The sequence below is a fragment of the Schistocerca serialis genome, chromosome 6 (assembly GCF_023864345.2).
Source record: "Schistocerca serialis cubense isolate TAMUIC-IGC-003099 chromosome 6, iqSchSeri2.2, whole genome shotgun sequence".
Classification (NCBI taxonomy): Eukaryota; Metazoa; Arthropoda; class Insecta; order Orthoptera; family Acrididae; genus Schistocerca; species Schistocerca serialis.
The window spans coordinates 18,948,163-18,970,267 of NC_064643.1; the positions used below are offsets into that span (position 1 = coordinate 18,948,163).

At 40.6% G+C, this 22,105-nt stretch overlaps 1 protein-coding gene across 3 annotated transcripts in view; it reads right to left on the reverse strand.

Moving 5' to 3' along the window:
- The window catches only part of LOC126483818 (molybdenum cofactor biosynthesis protein 1-like), a 329,046-nt gene that overhangs the window by 179,375 nt on the left and 127,566 nt on the right, over nt 1–22,105 (reverse strand). For 2 of the 3 annotated variants that reach the window (XM_050107015.1, XM_050107012.1), the window contains 2 exons: nt 16,517–16,662; nt 11,532–11,617 (listed from right to left, as the gene is read on the reverse strand). The exons of the other annotated variant lie outside the window; for it this stretch is intronic. In XM_050107015.1, the coding sequence (XP_049962972.1) occupies nt 11,532–11,617; nt 16,517–16,662 (232 nt within the window). The remainder of the gene's footprint in view (nt 1–11,531; nt 11,618–16,516; nt 16,663–22,105) is intronic. 3 annotated transcript variants of the gene reach the window in all.

Consider the following 22,105-nt stretch of genomic DNA (forward strand, 5'->3'; position numbering starts at 1 on the left):
ATGTATGATAGTAAATGTAATCAGCACTATAGTTGTTTTCTGAGTAGTTATGCTGTGTGTGTTTCATTCAATCAGATGAAATGGAATAAAATCATCAATTTATTTATTTGGGCTCTTTATCACCAAGATACATTCAATGTTGGTTGAGGTTTATCTTTTGAATTCACTCCAGTGTAGATTGTCAAAATTTTATCAGTTGTCAATGTACTTGTAACACAGTTTCCGAATTTACTGCCATCCAGGAAAGTATCGCACTCAAATTATTCTCAGAGACTGAGAGATGGCTGAAACCGAGAGCAGAAAGCTCTGACATATTTAGTGATTAATGGAATATATATCAGAAAGGCAGGTTAGACACTGTAGGAGAGGGAGTGTCCATTGTCTCTATTAAGGTCGAAGCTGATTGTGACAGTGAAGTTATCTGGTTGCGTATAACAAGTCTAGGTGAAATCACGTAAATTAATGGATAATCAGCCACCCAGTTCTGCTATGACAGTTTTGGAGCCATTCACAGAAAGTCTACAGACAGTAGCACGTAAATACCTAGATCATGCAATACTAGTTGGAGGTGAATTTAGCCTACTGAGTATAGATGGTAGCCTATGGCTTCATTGCAGGGGGTGCAGTCAATCTTGTGAAGCACTTTTGAATGTGGTTTTCGAAAATTGTCTTGAGCACCTAGTTTGCCATGCCACATGCAATGGAAATATCTTAGACCTTGTAGTTACAAACAGGCCAGATATCATCAATGACTTCAGCATAGAGATGGGGATTAATAATCATGATAACATCATAACAACTAAGGTTACAAAAATTAATAAATCAGTCAAGAAGGCTAGGAAAATGTTCATGCCAGAAAGAGCAGATAAGCAGATGTTAGCATCTCACTTAGACAGAACTGACATCACTTAGTTCCATTAAGATGGACGTAGAGAGATTATGGTCAAAGCTTAAACAGATCGTGAATTGCACTCTCAACAAGTCTGTACCTAGTAAACGAATTAAGGATGCAAAAGAGCCACTGCGGTTTAACAATGAAATTTGGAAAATACTGAGGAAGGAAAAGCTACTGCACTCTTGGTTCAAAAGAGAATGCCAAATGGCAACAAGGAAAGGTTACTACCACTGTCATACCTCAGCAAAAGATCTGGCTGAGAAGCAGGGGAATTTATTGTCCTATGTAAAATCACTAAGTGAGTCAAAGAATTCCATCAAGTCACTTGACCAATCTGGTGTGGCAGTAGGAGATAAATGTTTTAAATTTTGCATTTAAGAAATCATTCATGCAAGAGAATCATATAAACATACCGTCATTTGACAATAGCACAAAGACACCTAACAACAATCACCACAAGAGGCCAGCACTAGCACAAGTTGTTCACATGATATTCGTTGGACTGTTGCCTGTAAACCCGTCCCATGTCAGTGCTCTTGGAAGAGAGCTGTGGCAGTGACACGGCTCTGTTGTTGTTCCTGTGCAGTGATCTGCAAAGACGCGACGGTACGGGACGGGGGGTCGGGTCGAGATTCAAGCAGTGATTAAATACTTCATAAAGAAAGGTATGAAAGTGAAGGACATTAATGCTGATTTCCAGAAAACACCAGGGGACTCTGCTCCTTTGTCTTCAACTGTTGCCAAGTGAATAAATGAATTTCAATTTGGTCAGGAGAGCTTAGATGATGATCATCCATGAATAGGTCAGCCAAAACGTGTCACTACTCTAGAAATCATTGCAAAAGTCCGCATAATGATCAAGGAGGATCACCAATTTAGAGTGCATGAAATTGCTCACGCTTGCCAGATGTCATCTGAAAGATATTCACAAGATGGGTGCCGCGACTCTTGACGCTGTGTCAAAAACGCATGAGAATGGACATATCACAACAAGTTTGGCCTGTTTTAGGAGAAACAAACAAGATCTTTTGTGCTGGTTTGTGACCACGAGGAAACTTTGGTTTACTACTATACCCCAGAGACAAAGCAACAATCAAGGCAGTGGAAACATGCTGAATCTCCGCCGCCAAACTCCTTCAGCGGGGAAGGACATGGCGTCAGTGTTCTGGGATGCGCCACCAAATTCCTTCAGCGGGGAAGGGCATGGCATCAGTGTTCTGGGATGAGAAGGGGATTCTGTTTGTACATTATCTCCCCACTGAGCAAACAATTACTGGAGAATACTATGCTAACCTTCTGGACAAATTGCAACAAATGATATGCGAAAAAGGCCAGGTTTAATAAGGAAGAAAGTCGTCTAGCATCAAGCAAATGCACGCTCGCATGCATGTACCATCGCCATGGTAAAATTACACAAACTAAGGTATGAATTGTTGCCACACGTGCCTCTTCCCTAAACTTAAAATTTTTCTTTGTGGATGAAGATTCACTTAAATGAAGAATTGATAGCCTGAGTTGACAACTATTTTATAGGCCTGGAGGAAAATCATTGTCGAGATGGGATCGAGGTATTGGAACACTGTTGGACCAAGTGAATTAATCTACAAGCAGGGTACATTGAAAAACAAAAAAGTTTCAGTGACATAAGTACATTTTTTCTATTCTGTTTCAAGAACTTTTCAAACCACCCTCGTAAGCATCCCCGACGCCTGAAATAATTAAAAACAAATAAGTTGCCAGTTGCAGATGGAATCTCAATTTGGTTTTACAAAGAGTGCTATATGGCACTGGACCCTTACTTAGCTTGTATTTATTGTGAATCTCTCACCCAGCAGAAAGACCTAGCAACTGGGGAAAAAAATACAGAGGCGTCTCCTGTATATACGAAGGGCGAAAGAACAGACCCGCGAAATTACAGACCAATACCCGTAACATCAGTTTGCTGCAGAATTCTTGAACATATTCTGGGTTTGAATCTAATCAGTTTCATAGAGACCAATAAGTTTATGTCCACAAATCAGTACAAAGCATCGCTCATGGGCAACTCAGCATGCCCTTTTGTCATACGACGTCTGTTCAAAAAATTCCAAAACTTTGTCCACAAAATTTTCTATGCTTATCTTTTAATTACTATGGATTGTCTCCTTCGAAATACTCTCCTCCACAATTGATACACTGCTCCCAATATCATTTCCACTTCCAGGAGCAGTCTTGACACACCTCTTGCTGGGTCGCATAAAGTGCCGTCTGCGAATTTTCTTTTATCTCATCTACCATTGCAGAACTTCATCCTTTTCAACTTTGGAAATAAAAAGAAGTCTGCAGGGGTCATACTATTCTCGCAAGGAACATCTCATTCTCATTTGTGAGATCCAAAAGTTTTTTTGGTCTTGACTCATGAGCCGTGGAATGAACTTGGCGGCAACACAATGCATTCCAAGATGCTGTGTCATTTCATAACATGATCCAATTGAAATGTTACATTCTTCTACAATCTCTCAGACAGTGTATCTTCGACTGCCGCACACAATTTCTTTGACGTTCCTGACACAAGCGTCATCAGGGGACATCTAAGAGCGTCCTGAACAAGGATTATTTTTGACTTTTGTAAAGCCATTTTAAAACGTGTGAATAATACATAACACCAAGTATGGCTTAAGCACTCATCGCTATAGGCTCCCTGCATCATTTGGTGTGTCTGTGTAAAGGTTTTCTTGAGTTTCACGCAAAATTTAATGCAGATGCATTGCTCCTCTAACTTTGCCATCACAAAATTCACAAACCCAGATTCCATATTTCTTGATTTCCGAGAAGCATTTGACATAGTGCCTCACTGCAGACTTTTAACAAAGGTACAAGCACATGGAATAGGTTCCCAGACATGTGAGTGGCTCAAAGACTTCTGAAGTAATAGAACCCACTACATTATCCCGACGGTGAGTGTCCATCAGTGACTAGGGTATCATTAGGATCATTCCAGGGATGTGTGATAGGAGCGCTATTACTCATATTTTCTATGTGCATAACTGATCTGATGGACAAAGTGGACAGTAATCTGTGGTTGTTTGCTGATGATGTTGTGGTGTATGGAAGGTGTCATTGTTGAGTGATTTAGGAGGATAAAAGATGACTTGGGCAAAGTTCCCAGTTGGTGTGATAAATGACAGCTAACCCTAAATGTAGAAAAATATAAGTTACTGCAGATGAGTTGGAAAAACTAATCCATAATGCCAGAATCCAGCATTAGTAGTGTCATGAATGAAGTCACATTGTTTCAGTATCTGGACATAACGTTGCAATGTGATATGAAATGGAACAAACTTGTGAGGGTCATGGTAGGGAGGGCGAATAATCATCTTTCGTTTGTTGGGTGGATTTTACTACAGTGTGGCTCAGCTGTGATGGACATCACATATAGGATGCTAGTGTCTGGGATCCACAAGGGGTCGAATTAAAGCAGACATTGGGGTAATTCAGAGGCAGGATACTAGATTTGTTAACAGTAGGTCGAAACAACAACATACAAGTATTATGGAGATGTTTCTGGAACTCAAATGGGAATCCCTGGAGGGATTTTGAGGAACACTGTGCTGACTGCAGAACAATTCTGATTGCACCAACATACATTATGCGTGAGGACCACGAAGATAAGAGACGACAAATTAGGACTCATAGAGAGGCATATAGACATTCACTTTTTCCTCAATCGATTGGCAGATGGAACGGAAAAGGAACTGACTACAGTCGAAATAAAATTACTTGATAGTTGGCACTTCAAACGCCAATAAGAGTAGTCAGCGTCACACTTGAACTGTCTGCTGTTGCCAAACTCCACCAAAATTGGCCAGTCACTTCCAATTCCTGGTTCAGCATTCTTTCTTGATGTATTTGTATCCCGAATTATGAGCCCGACACTTTTATTATGTATTTCATGACACGCGATACCTACACCAAAAACAACACACATTAACAATGCTAATGAAAGACACACATTTCATTCATAGCACTAACCAAACACTACCGAATAACTCAGCACAAGGTGTAATTCAGTATCATACATATAGTTATCATATTCACAGAGATCATCTTACATTAGATAAGCTTTTCACTACATTGTGTGAAACTGAAATTTTTAAGGTTGCAGTTCATAGTTGCAACTGGGTCACTACATTCACATATATAAATACTTCATGCAGTGCTGTGGCATAGCACAATGGTTGGCAGATTAATCTAATGTGTAGCATGTCGTAGGTTTGAATCTCATCAATGTAGCAAAATTTTTATTTCTAAATCTAACCAAAAGAGTGTGATTATTATTTTCATTCAATTAATTGGTTTAAATGTATTTTTTTATTTTTAATACTTTGCTGCATCATTTTTCATCATTGTTTTGACTGTTCTATTTGGTCTTATTTTTCTTCCTGTCACTATTTCTTCATTTGGAATCTGCCTCAGTCATCTATAATCCACGAACAAGTGCCCACATGGACTGTTCACTTGTTTCTAACATGGCAGCATGTGCAGCTAGAGTAAGGATAGTTACAGGTAACAAATGAAACGGAGAAATTTTAATTTGCTTTCAGCCCTGAAATTGAGTTTTTGTTGTCTTGAGTTTACCCTTAAGCGTTAGCTTTAATCGCCATGAACAAAGCGATCATGATGTTAGTACTGCTGCAGACTGTTGACCACAATTTTCTCGGCTGGGTTAGGACACAAGTTTACAGTCAGGGATACAAAACGGGTCGTCTTCCCCAGTTCAGTCACTGGTCACTTTAAATCAATAGTCGACAGAGTATCCAACATTTCTGACATACCTTGCACCAGCCACTAGAAAAATTGCTCTGTGTTAAACGTTTAACATAATTTGTGAAGTGAGCCGCTTGTTTGCTGTCACCTGTAACCAAACGGTAGCTGGTAGCCAATGTGGCAACATTGTTGCGGCAAGTGATTGATGTCAACTATCAAGTAATTTTATTCAGACTATTGTAGTGAGACAGGGTACCTTCTGCCATGCACCATATGGTGGCTAGTGGAGTATGTATGTAGATGTGGAATCAGTCTTTCCTTCTCATCCCATCTGGAAAGTCTCCCCTGATCTGCAGTTCTGGGTAACTTTCTCAAAATCTACAATTTTTCCTAGACCTATCCTTCACCCCTCTTCCTTCCACTTCAACCCTTCTGCCTGAAGAATGAGCTACTGGCTCTGAAAGCTTGCCTAATTATAATCTTCTTTTATGTGTGTGTTCTGCCGCCACTTAGCAAGTAGATTGTTTATCTATCCAATTCAATTATCATGTAACCAAAAGCTGCATTTAACACACCAAGTCTCTTTTACCAATCACTTTTAATATGTCCTACAGAATGTACTGTCTATCCTGTCCTTTTTTGAGATTACTGTTTTGTTGTACTTTTCTACAGGCATCATCTTACTTATTAGGAGTCAGTTCCTTCATGTTGTTGTTGTTGTGGTCTTCAGTCTTGAGACTGGTTTGATGCAGCTCTCCATGCTACTCTATCCTGTGCAAGCTTCTTCATCTCCCAGTACCTACTGCAACCTACATCCTTCTGAATCTGCTTAGTGTATTCATCTCTTGGTCTCCCTCTACGATTTTTACCCTCCACGCTGCCCTCCAATGCTAAATTTGTGATCCCTTGATGCCTCAAAACATGTCCTACCAACCAATCTCTTCTTCTAGTCAAGTTGTAGAGCTGCATGTACTCGGGAAAAATTACGGCTGTAGTTTCCCCTTGCTTTCAGCCGTTCGCAGTACCAGCACAGCAAGGCCGTTTTGGTTAATGTTACAAGGCCAGATCAGTCAATCATCCAGACTGTTGCCCCTGCAACTACTGAAAAGGCTGCTGCCCCTCTTCAGGAACCACATGTTTGTCTGGCCTCTCAACAGATACCCCTCCGTTGTGGTTGCACCTACGGTACGGCCATCTGTCTCGCTGAGGCACGCAAGCCTCCCCACCAATGGCAAGGTCCATGGTTCATGGGGGGAGTTCCTTCATAGTCAACAGTTAAGGAATGGGTGGCTGAATTCATATGTAGCATATGTCTCTGTAAGATGACTCATGAACAACTTCCTAGAATTACAATCAAATATGAAAATGCTGAGAAAGAACACAGTGTGATATTGCAAGATCAGTAATTAAAAAGATGAGCAAAACATTTGATGCCGTGGCCATACCAGAAAGTGAGTGGCATGTCTGTTGAAGCCTGACTACAACCTAATGTGAAAAACAATTTGGGACAATCTGACACACAACTGATTCTATGCACCAATCTGTTCCCGTGGATGAAATGAAACAGCAGTTGCACAAAAATAGCCAAGGTGACTTAATCGGAGAGAAAGAGTGGTCATTGTTTTCTAGGATGCAAAAGGGATTTGTATTTTAGATTAGCTTGCAAGACTGAAACAATACCTCACAAATACAATGCAAGTATTCTGACTCAACTGGATGAAAAAATATGGAGCCAAGACCCAGGGGGAAAAAAAAGTTTATTGTCAGTGAAATGCATATGGTCACAAAGGCACTTTCACAATAGGAAAACTGGGAGTTTCAAGTGTGAAGTTTTCAAATATCTATTCCATTCTCCAATTTTTTCACATTCTGACTTTAGCTTCTTCTTCTTTTCTTTTTGTATGAATGATTCACTTAAGACTACATGCGTCACAGCTCAAAACCGTTTTGTGAGTCAACAACTGGATATGTTTTCACTGGTCTGTCTCTTGTAACTCCGTTGGACATGGAGGTAGCAAATGAGGATGTAGGATGTCCATGACATACTGCTGTGCTGTCAGAGTGACCTGAAGTCATATCCGATGCTGCCCCACACGCCCTCTCCCTATGTCGTTGTCATACTCACTGACAACTGTCATCGCGGGTCTTGCAGAATGTCTCACTGCTGGTCACATGACAGGTGCAGGTGTGAAAGGGTTACTATGTGCTCGGCGTACATTACAGCAATTCTCCCATGGGCTCGTCAGACACGGTAAACCGGAAGCTTGCTGACAAGCACACCACCCTTACGTTCCCAAGCAGTCCAACATGGGGCCACTACCACATCTGAATGACTCACAAATCTGCATATTGCATAATTCAATCAGCCTGGCAAATGGAGACACCCAATTAGGCCCCTTCAAATTTTGTTGCGTGCTGATAATGCTGACTCACAGAAGTACAGGGCATCTGTGTCCTTCACAGGGATCACTCAACATCTTACACTCTTCACATCTCTTATAGCTCCTACCATTCTTGGTAACAATCCGAGACACAAACAAAGCTAATGCAATCTGGTGGCCTTTGTATCCATTTCAGAGAGTTGCGACTCTCATAATTTACCACTGGTATGCACACTCATGAAACTACGTTGCTTCAGGGAGCTTCCCTTTTTTTTCTTCAAGCTGTTTAGTTCTTTGAATCCATTTTTCTTGTAGCTCAGAATAATTATTTTATTGTGTAGCAAACTTACAGACTAGCATTCTGGTCTGAGCTGTCGGAGTTGGCGGTCATGTGTGTGTGAGGTGTGCTTGCTTGTGTGAATGAATGGTGTGTATTTCTATTTCTTTTTCTGATGAAGGTTGTGGCCAAAAGCTTATGTGTAAGTGTCTTAACTGTGCCTGTCTGCATTTTAACGTGCCATCTTTATGGTAATTAGCACTCTATCTTTTCCTACACTGCTGATATTCCAACCTGGAGTTTCCATTGTTTGAACTTACGGTCTACTGTTTTATGTTGCAGTGCACTTCTACAAGTGTAATACACAAATGTTGCCTTAGGAAAGAGTCACAATAACATCCATGTCTACCTTTTGCTATTTTTTACGAAATAGCACATCACACTCGAAATTTAACTTAGCCAATGAAATAAGTTTGAAGATTTATTGTGTGTAAGAGACACGAGGGCCCACTGTGTGGGAAATGTGGGAAGTTCTGTGCAGAGATGGAGTTATCCACAGACGCAGTAAGTCTTGGGAACTATACGGGTGTTTAAACATCGACACCTGCTGGGATGAGGGGCCACTTACTCTGAGGTGGCGCTGTGCCAGCAACGAGCTCGACCCATTGATTAGCACCACAGATGACAATGAGCAACCAGCTGCTTCTCTGTGCAGAGATATAAAATTTATCGATTTTGGACATCTTTTGACAATCTGTCACATGGAGAACAATGTTTACTCTGGCAATTTTAACACTAATCTAGTGTTCTGCAACATATTAATGTGAAATGTTGTCTATGATGTTGAAGCGTGTAAGTTAAACTGATATCTGAGAATTTGTTGTTTTTGTGGCATTATCTGGAAAATGGCCTCTCTTGCAGCTCCAAGCATAAATGTCAAGTGAAGAAGAATAATTAGCACAGCACACTGGAACCGAGTAGGGATCCGGTTTACTGCTCGGCCACTAAATTAGCATATCGTGAGTACACCAGAAGAGACGCTGTACACACTTGCATATACTACATACACAAGTACAAGCATCGATCAAGCTACTGCGAAACTGCACTCTGTGTGACTCATCACTACATCAGAATACTGTAAATGTGGTGATTCCAATTTCTTAAGGTCTCTTCCTGTTTGTTTTCATCAGTAGGATCTTATTTTTCAAGTATGTGGGAATCCAATGAGCTGCCTGTTTGGATACATTCTTTCTGTATGTCCCACAAGTTGGATTCCTTGGAGACACATTGTAACAAGAGCTTTTAGGAATTTGCCTGGAGATTTCACACTGGGTTCTGTGTGATGTATCCCATCCTTTATTCTTGGACCTAAGATTTTTACTACAATTTTACATTCTTCTAATTCAGTTTGCTGTTTTCATGTCTTGTGTTGGACAAAGAGTCTCTCTCATGCATAAAGAAATTCTAATTTGATCACTGTTGTGCAATGTTAGAATTTTTCAATTCCTGATCGATTTGTCTTCCGATCAGTAATTGTACTCCTACTCTGCAGCAACTTTTGTGGGTGGCTCACCAGCATCAATTCTCTGCAAAGTGTGATGCTCTTTTTCCAACAAGATCACATTCATTTTATGTTACGTGCCCGTAGTCACGTTCAGTGTTCTTTTTACAGACACTCAACTGAGTCCTTTATGGTTTTTGGCCCCTTTTATCTCTGGACACTTTAAGGCACATAGTGGGAGCACAAAACCTCAAATCAGAAACACACAAATGCACAACTTGACAACACTCGAGATGCACTAGACAAACTTTTGATTTTTGAAACCAGGCTGTGGCAGCCATCAAATGAAAGCATTCGATACATCTATGCCATTTCCTCTGTTCTACCCAAGCCCACGTGGCAACACAACAGGGTGTTGTACGTTCACTGTTAAACACTCAGCTTTGATGTACCGACAACAAGTGGAAAGAGTTAGGCGGCGCACTCTAATTGTCAGTTTCGACAGGCCTACGTTGCGCTCCATAGAACAATACTGTATGTACTGTGCTTCCAAGGAGTTCCAATAGATGGCAGTGGCATGAAACCATGCAATACGAATAAGAAACGCACTAGAGCTTCAACCAACACACGCACGAATTGACGATACTTGGACTTTTGACACGCACCAGTGCACTGATTAGCAGTAGATTGCCAAAAAACACCAGCAAATGCTTGGCTCCAGGTGCACGCAAATTGAAACTTGTCAAGTGTCAATCTAGCTAGCCAAAAGTGTAGCTGCACGAGAGTTTACTGTACTTGTTCTCAAATGGCAGTCACAGACGTGAACAGGTTACAATGTACTCAGTACACTACACAGTGATGCTCCCTTGTAGTGGTCTGATGTAGTCAACTGGAACACTGATGATGAGTAAGCCCTTACTTTCCAACATCAGGCCACTGTCAGATCCAAATACTCCAAAAATACAGATGTTGCAAGGTTTAACCAGGGGACCAAATGGACATCCACAATGAGGTTTCTTTCAAACTCTCATCAGATAATGCTGTCTCACACCAATATGCAGCACCTTCATATCCTCCAGAGTGATGATTCAACATCTGACGCTATTCACATCCCTTATATACCACACGATGCTTGCTAAACAGCAATAAAAAAAAAGAACACTAATGAATAATGAAGGAAAAGACAGACTGTTACTTACCATAAAGAAGATACCTTAGGCTGCAGATGGGAAGAATTAAAAGACACTTACATAAAGCTTTCAGCCACAGCCTTCATCAGTAAGTAGTAATCTGTCTTTTCCAACATTGTTGATATTCCTACTGGAGTTTCCATTGTTTCAAGGACACTGATGCTTTTCTGTGAGTGTTTGCTTTATGATGTTTTCTGCATTTTAGCTTTTTTTTAAAAAAAGAAAAAAGAAGAAAGAAAGAAAGAAAAAAAAAAGATTTGTTGCTGGAAAACTTCTGAAGTCCAATAAAGGAGTTACAACAGCCATATATGGTTATCTGGTGGACCTTGCAGAACCAAATTCTAGGGCTGAAATATACTGTTGACCAGTGGGCATTAATCAGAATGAATACTAAATAAAAAATTAAATCCAAGTTTACACAAAAAACACAGGTTCTATCACTGTTGCTTTTCATTCTATTTTGCTCTTATGTTTGCTATGACTTGTTAAGCAGAAATTTTCTTTCTATCTACAGAGTTACATTTGCTGTAATGTATCTTACCTCCATGTTGTTTCTTCTTTCTTCTCACTGCTGCCCCAATCATGGCAAGCAAGTCATCCTCACTGCATTTGCTTCGTATTGCATCTCTGAAACAACAGTTAAAACACCCGTTAAACAGTACCAGGCAATTACCACACAGTGAAATGTTGGTACACTAAAAAGGAAGAAAAACTTTGCAGAAATCTTCAACAGTAATCTTGTAGTCTGCAGTAGGCAACAGCAGGATAACAAACCCACTGGACAAGAATGGGAAAGTCATGATAGAAGTTACTTTTATTTTTATAAATAAACAGGTATCTTACACAAATGCTCAAGAGTATACATAGGATCTCGGGCTGAAGAGGTGGAGCAGAAACTGACATTAGTTTTGTTGAAGAGGGAGTACTGGAACACAGCACAATTTCTTGCAAAATGAAGCCAAATTTATTGATAAACTCTTAATTAATTGCCAAGCTCACTAATGTGACCATTTTATAACAGGTACTTACTGCTTGGAGTATATGTGACTTTTCAGGCTTGCCTAATAGATCTGTTGCAAAAACACTTTGGGTTCCCCACCAGATAACATTATGCAAGTCCCTCCCTCAATATTTCAGTGACACAACGTTTTGGCATCTTCAGGTGGTGGTGATTTCCACCATCACTGCTGCAAGATGCAACTGGCAATTTCCACGTGACAGCTTTGAAATTTATCATGTGGATGACTATGACCATCATATTTAGAATTCAGAGGATTTCATAGAATACCTGAAGATGCTTAAACTAGAACTTTCAGATCTTTTAGTTAGCTCAAATGTTATATCATTACTTACAAAAGTGCCCCTGCAGCCCTCATTAGAGGTTATTAGCAGCAAGTTTGAGAAAGAAATTGTGATGCTGTTTAAACATGTGCATACCTCATCCTATTTCTTATGTAACACCAACTACTTTAATCAAGTGGACAGTGTTCCCATGGGAGATCCTCTATTTCCCTTAGTAAATATCCAACATTCCTCCTTCTGGCAGATTGCTGAAGAGACATTTGTGGTGTGGCCCACATAATACAGACACTACCTATGTCCCTGCAGCATTTGCACTCGCTCCACCTGAATATTCAGTTCACTGTGGAAGTACAAAAAGATAGCAGCTTACCATTCCTGGATGTCACGGTTAGAAGAAAAGCTGACATAGCACTGGGGCTTAGTCTCTACTGCAAACTGATACACGCAGAGTTATATTTGAGGTCCAAAAGTTGCCGTCACCCTGCACAATGTGGTAGTGTCTTACACTCCCTGGCACATAGAGCACACGTGATTTCAGATACCGACAGTCTGCCTGGTGAACTGTAACACCTAAGAACAGTGTTCCAGCAGAATGTTTATTCTTGTAAACAGATTTGCAATGTGTTCTGAGCAAAGCAAGTTCAGTGTAGGGATGTAAATGAAGATACTTAGACAAGCACTGCAAATGGCTTTCTTGCCATATTTCAGTGGCATGTTTTCAAAATTAAAAGAATCGCTAAGAGAAACAGAATCAAGTGTGTTTTTCGTCTACCAGCAAAACTAAGGAATTGTTTGTGTTCAGTTAAAGACAATCTTGACCTTAGAAAACACAGATCATATATAAGATCTGATGCCATTATGGGAAACCTTATATAGGGCAGACACCTCACATTGTGCAAGAACACTGTGTTCAACAGCGCTGACAAAAATGCCACCCAGTAAATTAATGGTAGCAGAGCACTGCCTGAATACAGGGCACCACACGTTTCCCAAGAGGACTGAAATTTTATCCTCAGCATCATCACTCTAGGACTGTGTTTTTAAGAATGAGGCATGTATCCATACGGTGGGCAATCTTACCAACAGGAATATGGAATTTTGACTAAGCACTGCCCAGAATCCAGCACTGACTGCCATGAAATTAAAACAGTAGAAACCAGATCCTCCGATGTATGACCTGATGCCGTACCTTGCAGAGAGTTAATTCAGCTCTTAACCACACGAGTGTCCAGAAGTGCAGTCATTGCCCACAACACATAAGCAGAAGGCTACTATGAATGGCATTTACATCCAACTGGGAGTGCCTGTCCACACATTCGTACTCCTGCTTCTAGCCTGACAAATTTCAATTCTGCTGTGCGAATATCACCAGCCACATCTTGCAGCAGTGATGACAGGACCCACCACTACCTGAAGATGATGAACAGTTGTGTTGGTGAAATATTGTGAGGCTTGGACAAAGTTATTCAGTGGCAAATCTGAGAAGATTTGTATACATTATTTTTCTGTGACGCAGGTAATGTGCAGCAAAATGTGATAACTTTCTTTATTTTCCTTTTTGTACATTTCAAAATACCCCAAAAATTGGTGAGAAACACTGAACATATGACATAACCAGATGACACACCCCACAGCATGTGCAGCAGTCGGGGTTGAGTGTAAATGAATGATTGAGCAGTGCAATACTTTCATTTGAGCAAACAGAGCAAATTTCGAAAACATTTTGTAAATATGATCTGTTGTAAATGTAGATGTTAAAAATTATTGTCCCTGCTGTAATCAAGCAAAAGCAGTTCTGATTTTGTGTTTATTGCTTCTGTCCCTTCTCTTGTTAGTAAAGAAAACATAGGTCATTTAATGGCGATGATGCTATTCTGAAGTTTATACTCATCTACTTGTTATGCAATATGGTAGGTTTTCATTGTACTGTACTTTGCAAGAAATCAAGGAAACTGCAAGACCGGTAAATAAAATAATAAACTTCTATATATAAAAATAAAGATGAGGTGACTTACCGAACGAAAGCGCTGGCAGGTCGATAGACACACAAACAAACACAAACATACACACAAAATTCAAGCTTTCGCAACAAACTGTTGCCTCATCAGGAAAGAGGGAAGGAGAGGGGAAGACGAAAGGAAGTGGGTTTTAAGGGAGAGGGTAAGGAGTCATTCCAATCCCGGAAGTGGAAAGACTTACCTTAAGGGGAAAAAAGGACAGGTATACACTCGCACACACGCACATATCCATCCACACATAAAGACACAAGCAGACATATATATATCTGCTTGTGTCTGTATGTGTGGATGGATATGTGTGTGTGTGCGAGTGTATACCTGTCCTTTTTCCCCCTAAGGTAAGTCTTTCCGCTCCCGGGATTGGAATTTTACTATCATTACTTTTTTTTTTTTTTTTTTTTTTTTTTTTTTTTTTTTTTTTTTTTTACTTGTATCACACATATTCCACACGGTTCATGCTCACTCCTTCAATGATACTGCCCATCCTTCTCTAGTGTGTGAGTTGTCCCTGCTTTCCTGCGTGTTTGTTGGTTTAAACACCCTTGTTTCAAAAGAGAGTGACAGCTTAGATACAGTCTTGTCAACATTTTGTATTTTTATTTAGCAATTATTGTTTGAGCCTTATAGGTGAACGTCACAAGATATTGTCAACCACTGCATTCACTAGATGGGAATGGGGTTCATGGGGTTCATTTTTTAAGTTGCTGTTATCTTTTTCATCCTATCTTGGACTAGCTTTTCCATACTCCCACTCTATTTTACGTAGCCAAACAGTTATCCACCCTTGCAAACTTGCTCCTTTACTACCAAGTCAACTAATACTGGGCAGCATAACAGAAGTTCCAATATCCAGTCTTTCACCACAATTCACCAACACACGCTTTTCACTCACTGATTTTCTTTTTTCAATGTCATAAATATTTTGCTTTCACAGGCTGCTGTGCTTTGAACATAAAATTGTAGGAACATCTGCCTCACATGTCTTTTTTTTTTTTTTTTTTAATTAAAGAATATGTTCCTTGCTTATTCTAATTTGCTTCTGATACATTTCCATTCTCACTTTTATTTTGTTTTGATCCATTTCTTTTTTCTTTGATAGACAAGTCAAACAACAATGGCAATATGTTGCAGCCCCCTGTGTTTCACCCTACTTACTATGAACTTACTTTTCTTAGCTTCCAATTTTATTAGTCATTTGGTTTTTAAGATACTTAAATTAATTGTTTGACCCTGTATTTTTATATCTTATTTTACCTTCGGTTGATAAAGGATTTCTGGTATGCTCACAAAGAGAGAGCTGATTCTTCCCACCCCTCACCCCCCTTACCATGTCCTGAAACAAACTTATCGCCAAGTCTTAGTCTAGTCATCAATTTAAAAGTGTCAGTTGTTGGTCCCATTGTCTAATAATTTGTACATTTATACACATGAAGTTCCAATTTTTATTTGGAACATATAGACTCTGATAATCATGAATCACAGTTGAAATGGCTCTGGGCACTATGGGACTTAACATCTGAGCCAAGGCAGGATTCAAACCCGCGACCGTAGCAGTCGCGCAGTTCTGGACTGAAGGACCTAGAACCGCTCGGCAACGGTGGCTGGCGAATCATAGTTACCATCACATGGACAGAAATACTGTGTTAACTTTAATACAACACAGGGACATAGCCAAAAATGTCTTTACATAATTTCCAGTTCTGATTACTTTCCTTTAATTTAATCTCACTAATAGGTTAGTGTAACATGATGTTGACAGAGGCAAATTATATATACTCACAAATTATTTAGCTAGAGGTATCTGGTTTGTATGTCTGGGAGGGAGGAGGGTGCAAGCTGAAAACTTCAAGAAAAGATTACTCATTTCATACCTGCTGGATTTAACTGCAGTTTATCTCTTCCATATACCAACCACATACCTAATGTGCATGGCAAACAGTTTGAAAGTATTATTCTATACTCAGCATTTGGAACTATCAGTTCCTTCATGAGAGAGGAAAGAGGGATAAGTTTCTGAAGGTCTCAAAGGTCACTCGGAGTCCATGACTAATGTGAGGACAAGAGGAACGAATGTGTCTATAAGAAGTTTTGGAATTTCACCTCCTGAAGGTAAAATACTGATCACTCTGTCAGTCTTCTAGTAATTTTATGGTTTCCTCGCATGAATTTTCACTTGGACATGATTATTCTATGTTTCATCACTCACCTGAGAGATATCTCTGAATACCCAAAGAGACACACCTCCAAATTGCCATCAGCTGTTATCTGTAAACGGTTGCACGTGCCACAGAAGTGTTCACTCATTGAGGTAATAAATCCCACACGTCCCTTGAAGCCCGGGACATGGTATGCCTGCAAAAAGAAATTGTAAGAAAATAGCTACTGCTGTTGTGTAAATACTATAAATGTGTTGCTCACCAAGTGGAGGAAGGAGAAAATGTGCATTAAGGGGAGTTTGAACGCCCTATCCTGACAATGTTAAATTTGGTGACTTAACTTCCCCGTATTTCAGGAACAACTGTAGCCATTGACAAGAAACTTTTACAGGACATTAAACTATATGTTCTGAGTCTTACAATAATTGCATTTCAGCCACTGCTTTTGGAAATGCAATTTTTTAATTACACAGTTAAAATTTTGTGTACTTTTTTGTATGTTATTCTAAATAATTTTATTTATGCATAATATTATGTTCTTCTTTTAGTTCAGAAGACTCAGAATACGTATGTTATTACTCCCTGAAAATTTTAATTCGCTACTCGAAGTAGTTTCTGAGATTTAGGGAAAAATGCAAGAGAAAATCTAAATTTTCAAGAAGAGTTTTTAAAGTTTTAATAGACTGTAACTCAATATATGCTTAACATTTTATTTTTAGTCACTCAGAAGCACCCTGCACCATACTGTATATCATCCTCTTGACCATTTTTAAGTTTTTTCTTGTTTTCTTCTATCTGGACTCCGTAGTGGCCAACTGTGCTGCATACAGTGCTTTACCATTGCAAACCTTGTCCATCCATTCAAATTCTCTGATGCAGTTTGCTCCAGAATTAATTCTCATATGTTGTAGCACTTTTACGCTACCAATGTTGCCATCATTAAAAGCAATAACAGCATGACTGACCCCCACTTTAGTGTCTTCATTACAAGAAAAACATTTTTTGGTCTACATCTACATCTACATCCATACTCCTCAAGCCACCTGACGGTGTAGGCTACCTTGAGTACCTCTATTAGTTCTCCCTTCTATTCCAGTCTCGTATTGTTCGTGGAAAGAAGGCTTGTTGGTATGCCTATGTGCGGGCTCTAATCTCTCTCATTTTATTCTCATCGTCTCTTCGCGAGATATACGTAGGAGGGAGCATAATACTGCTTGACTCCTCGGTGAAGGTATGTTCTCAAAACTTCAACAAAAGCCCGTACAGAGCTACTGAGCATCTCTCCCGCAGAGTCTTCCACTGGAGTTTATCTAACATCTCCGTAATGCTTTCATGATTACTAAATGATCCTATAACGAAGCATGCTGCTCTCTGTTGGATCTTCTCTATCTCTTCTATCAACCCTATCTGGTACGGATCCCACACTGCTGAGCAGTATTCAAACAGTGGGCGAACAAGTGTACTGTAACCTAATTCCTTTGTTTTCGGATTGCATTTCCTTGGGATTCTTCCAATGAACCTCAGTCTGGCATCTGATTTACCGACGATCAACTTTATATGATCATTCCATTTTAAATCACTCCTAATGCATACTCCCAGATAATTTATGGAATTAACTGCTTCCAATTGCTGACCTGTTATATTGTAGCTAAATGATATGGGATCTTTCTTTCTATGTATTCGCAGCACATTACACTTGTCTACATTGAGATTCAATTGCCATTCCCTGCACCATGCATCAATACGCTGCAGATCATCCTGCATTTCAGTACAATTTACCATTGTTGCAACCTCTTGATATACCACAGCATCATCCGCAAAAAGCCTCAGTGAACTTCCAATTTCATTCACAATGTCATTTATGTATATTGTGAATAGCAACAGTCCTACGACACTCCCCTGCAGTACACCTGAAATTACTCTTACTTCGGAAGACTTCTCTCCATTGAGAGTGACATGCTGCATTCTGTTATCTAGCAACTCTTCAATCCAATCACATAATTGGTCTGACAGTCCATATGCTCTTAAATTGTTCATTAAACGATTGTGGGGAACTGTATCGAACGCCTTGTGGAAGTCAAGAAACACAGCATCTACCTGGGAACCCGTGTCTAAGGCCCTCTGAGTCTCGTGGACGAATAGCGCGAGCTGGGTTTCACACGATCGTCTTTTTCGAAACCCATGCTGATTCCTACAGAGTAGATTTCTAGTTTACAGAAAAGTCATAATACTCGAACATAATACATGTTCTAAAATTCTACAACTGATCGACGTTAGAGATATAGGTCTATAGTTCTGCACATATGTTCGACGTCCCTTCTTGAAAACGGGGATGACCTGTGCCCTTTTCCAATTCTTTGGAACGCTACGATCTTGTAGAGACCTACGGTACACTGCTGCAATAATGGGGGCAAGTTCCTTCGCATACTCTGTGTAATATTGAACTGGTATCCCATCAGGTCCAGCGGCCTTTCCTCTTTTGAGTGATTTTAATTGTTTCTCTATCCCTCTGTCATCTATTTCAATATCTACCATTTTGTCATCTGTGCGACAATCTAGAGAAGGAACTACAGTGCAGTCTTCCTCTGTGAAACAGCTTTGGAAAAAGACATTTAGTATTTCGGCCTTTAGTCCATCATCCTCTGTTTCAGTACCTTTTTGGTCACAGAGTGTCTGGACATTTTGTTCTGATTCACCTACCGCTTTGACATAGGAGCAAAATTTCTTAGGATTTTCTGCCAAGTCAGTACATAGAACTTTACTTTCGAATTCTTTTAACGCCTCTCGCATGGCCCTCCTCACATTACATTTCGCTTTGCGTAATTTTTGTTTGTCTGAAAGGTGTTGGCTATGTTTATGTTTGCTGTGAAGTTCCCTTTGCTTCCGCAGCAGTTTTCTAACTCGGTTGTTGTACCACGCTGGCTCTTTTCCATCTCTTACGATCTTGCTTGATGCATACTCATCTGACGCATATTGTACGATGGTTTTGAACTTTGTCCACTGATCCTCAACACTATCTGTACTTAAAACAAAACTTTTGTGTTGAGCCGTCAGGTACTCTGAAATCTGATTTTTGTCACTTTTGCTAACCAGAAAAATCTTCGTACCCTTTTTAATATTTCTATTTACGGCTGAAATCATCGAGGCAGTAACCGCTTTATGATCACTGATTCCCTGTTCTGCGTTAACTGTTTCAAATAGTTCAGGTCTGTTTGTCACTAGAAGGTCTAATATGTTATCGCCATGAGTCGGTTCTCTGTTTAACTGCTCAAGGTAGTTTTCAGATAAAGCTCTTAAAAAATTTCACTGGATTCTTTGTCCCTGCCACCCGTTATGAAAGTTTGAGTCTCCCAGTCTATATCCGGCAAATTAAAATCTCCACCCAGAACTATAACATGTTGGGCAAATCTACTCGAAATATTTTCCAAATTATCCTTCAGGTGCTCAGCCACAACAGCTGCTGAGCCAGGGGGCCTATAAAGACATCCCATTACCATGTCTGAGCCTGCTTTAACCGTGACCTTCACCCAAATTATTTCACATTTCGGATCTCCGTCAATTTCCTTCGATACTATTGCACTTCTTATTGCTTTAAACATGCCTCCCCCTTCACTGTCCAGCCTGTCTCTGCGGTATACACTCCAATCTGAGTTTAGAATTTCATTACTGTTTACATCTGGTTTCAGCCAACTTTCTGTCCCTAGTACTATGTGGGCATTGTGACCGCTTATTAATGAGAGCAGTTCTGGGACCTTTCTATAGACGCTCCTGCAGTTTACTATTAGCACATTAATATTGTTATTCCCTGTTGCATTTTATCTACTCCTACCTTGCCGCATCTCAGGAGGTGTCTTGTCGGGCCTAGGGAGGGAATTCTCTAACCTAAAAAACCCACATGTGCACTCCACATATACTCCGCTACCCTTGTAGCCACTTCCTGCATGTAGTGCATGCGTGACCTATTCAGGGGGACCCTACATTTCTCCACCCGATAGCGGAGGTCGAGAAATTTGCACCCCAGATCTCCGTAGAATCGTCTGAGTCCCTGGTTTAAGCCTTCCACTCGGCTCCAAACCAGAGGATCACTATCGGTTCTGGGAACGATACTACAAATAGCTAGCTCAGATTCCACCCCGCGAGGCTTTCCGCCTTCACCAACTCCGCTAACCGCCTGAACGAACTGAGGATGACCTCTGAACCCAGACGGCAGGAGTCATTGGTGCCGACATGAGCAACAATTTGCAGTCGGGTGCACCCAGTGCTCTCTATCACTGCCGGCGCGGTCTCCTCCACATCTCGGATGAGACCCCCGGCAAGCAGACAGAGTGAACACTGACCTTCTTCCCCGACCTTTCCGCTATTTCCCTAAGCGGCTCCATCACCCGCCTAACGTTGGAGCTCCCAATAACTAATAAACCCCTCCCCCCATGTGCCTGCTCGGACCTTGCTGAAGGAGTGGCCACATGTCCACTCACAGGCAGAACGGGCGATGCCACACGGCCAGCCTCCACACTGACCCTCCACCTTGTGCGCCGCGAATGCCGCTGAACCCGCCACTCCCCTTGGGAAGAGGGTGGCACAACCGCGCCCGGTATCCGCAAAGATGTGTCGACAGCAGGGTCAGTGGGTGAAGCATGTAACACCTGGGGTGTACCATGCAACGCACCAGACTCACCACTGCCTGAAGACGGCTAACCGCGGCCATCAACACGTTCAGCTGTTTGCGAACAGTGGCCAGCTCCTCCTGTGTCCGTACACAGCAGTCTCACATCCTATCCATCTTAAGAAATCAATTTACTGTAGAGAGTTAATCAACTTATAACTAGACTGCTAATTCACTAAAGGCAGCTGATAGTTGACTAAACTGTGGTTACTAGACACTTCCTGTAGAAAACAATGAAAATAGCACTACCTGTCTCTGGACTGTATTGAAAACAAACACTAGCACTACTGGCACTATGGCTGACTAAACGGACTTTCTCTGACTGTATTCAAAACAAACACAAAATCTATGGAACACTATTACTAGCACTCAACAATTAAAGCTTCCTAAAAGCAAAAACACACAGAAGAAGAAGTTACAAGTAAGAAAAATAGAGTTAATACTTAAATCAGCATAGCTCGCTGCACAGCAGACGTGACGCAGACGGCAGTTACGACGACACTGACGCTATAAGATTATTGAACGACTCATTGGGATTTTGAGTCTGACAATGCAGACACTTCTTCAATAATTCAGGATTGCCTGGTCTCTGTAAACAGGTTTTATGATATCCACAACTGCTGCTGGGATATAATGTTTATGGCTGTATGACCTGTTTGAGTACTGGGCATTGCGGTAATTGCACCATGAACCAGATCCAGGAGGGCATGACCAACACATTCCAGTTCTGTGATAAGCTTCTCACCATAAGGCTGAGTGGCTACTACACTGTTATATGCATTTGAGTCTGCACAACCTAAGAACTTAGTGTAACACACTCCCCTTTAGTTTACAGATCGATTATAAATTTCAACAGCTGCACAGGCCTCCGTACGACTAGTTGTCCTACATAATTTCTGTCACAGATATGCCCTTCTTCATTCCCTGATTTATACTTATAAGAATGTTTGGTTAAAATCTGGAAATCTATTAGCTT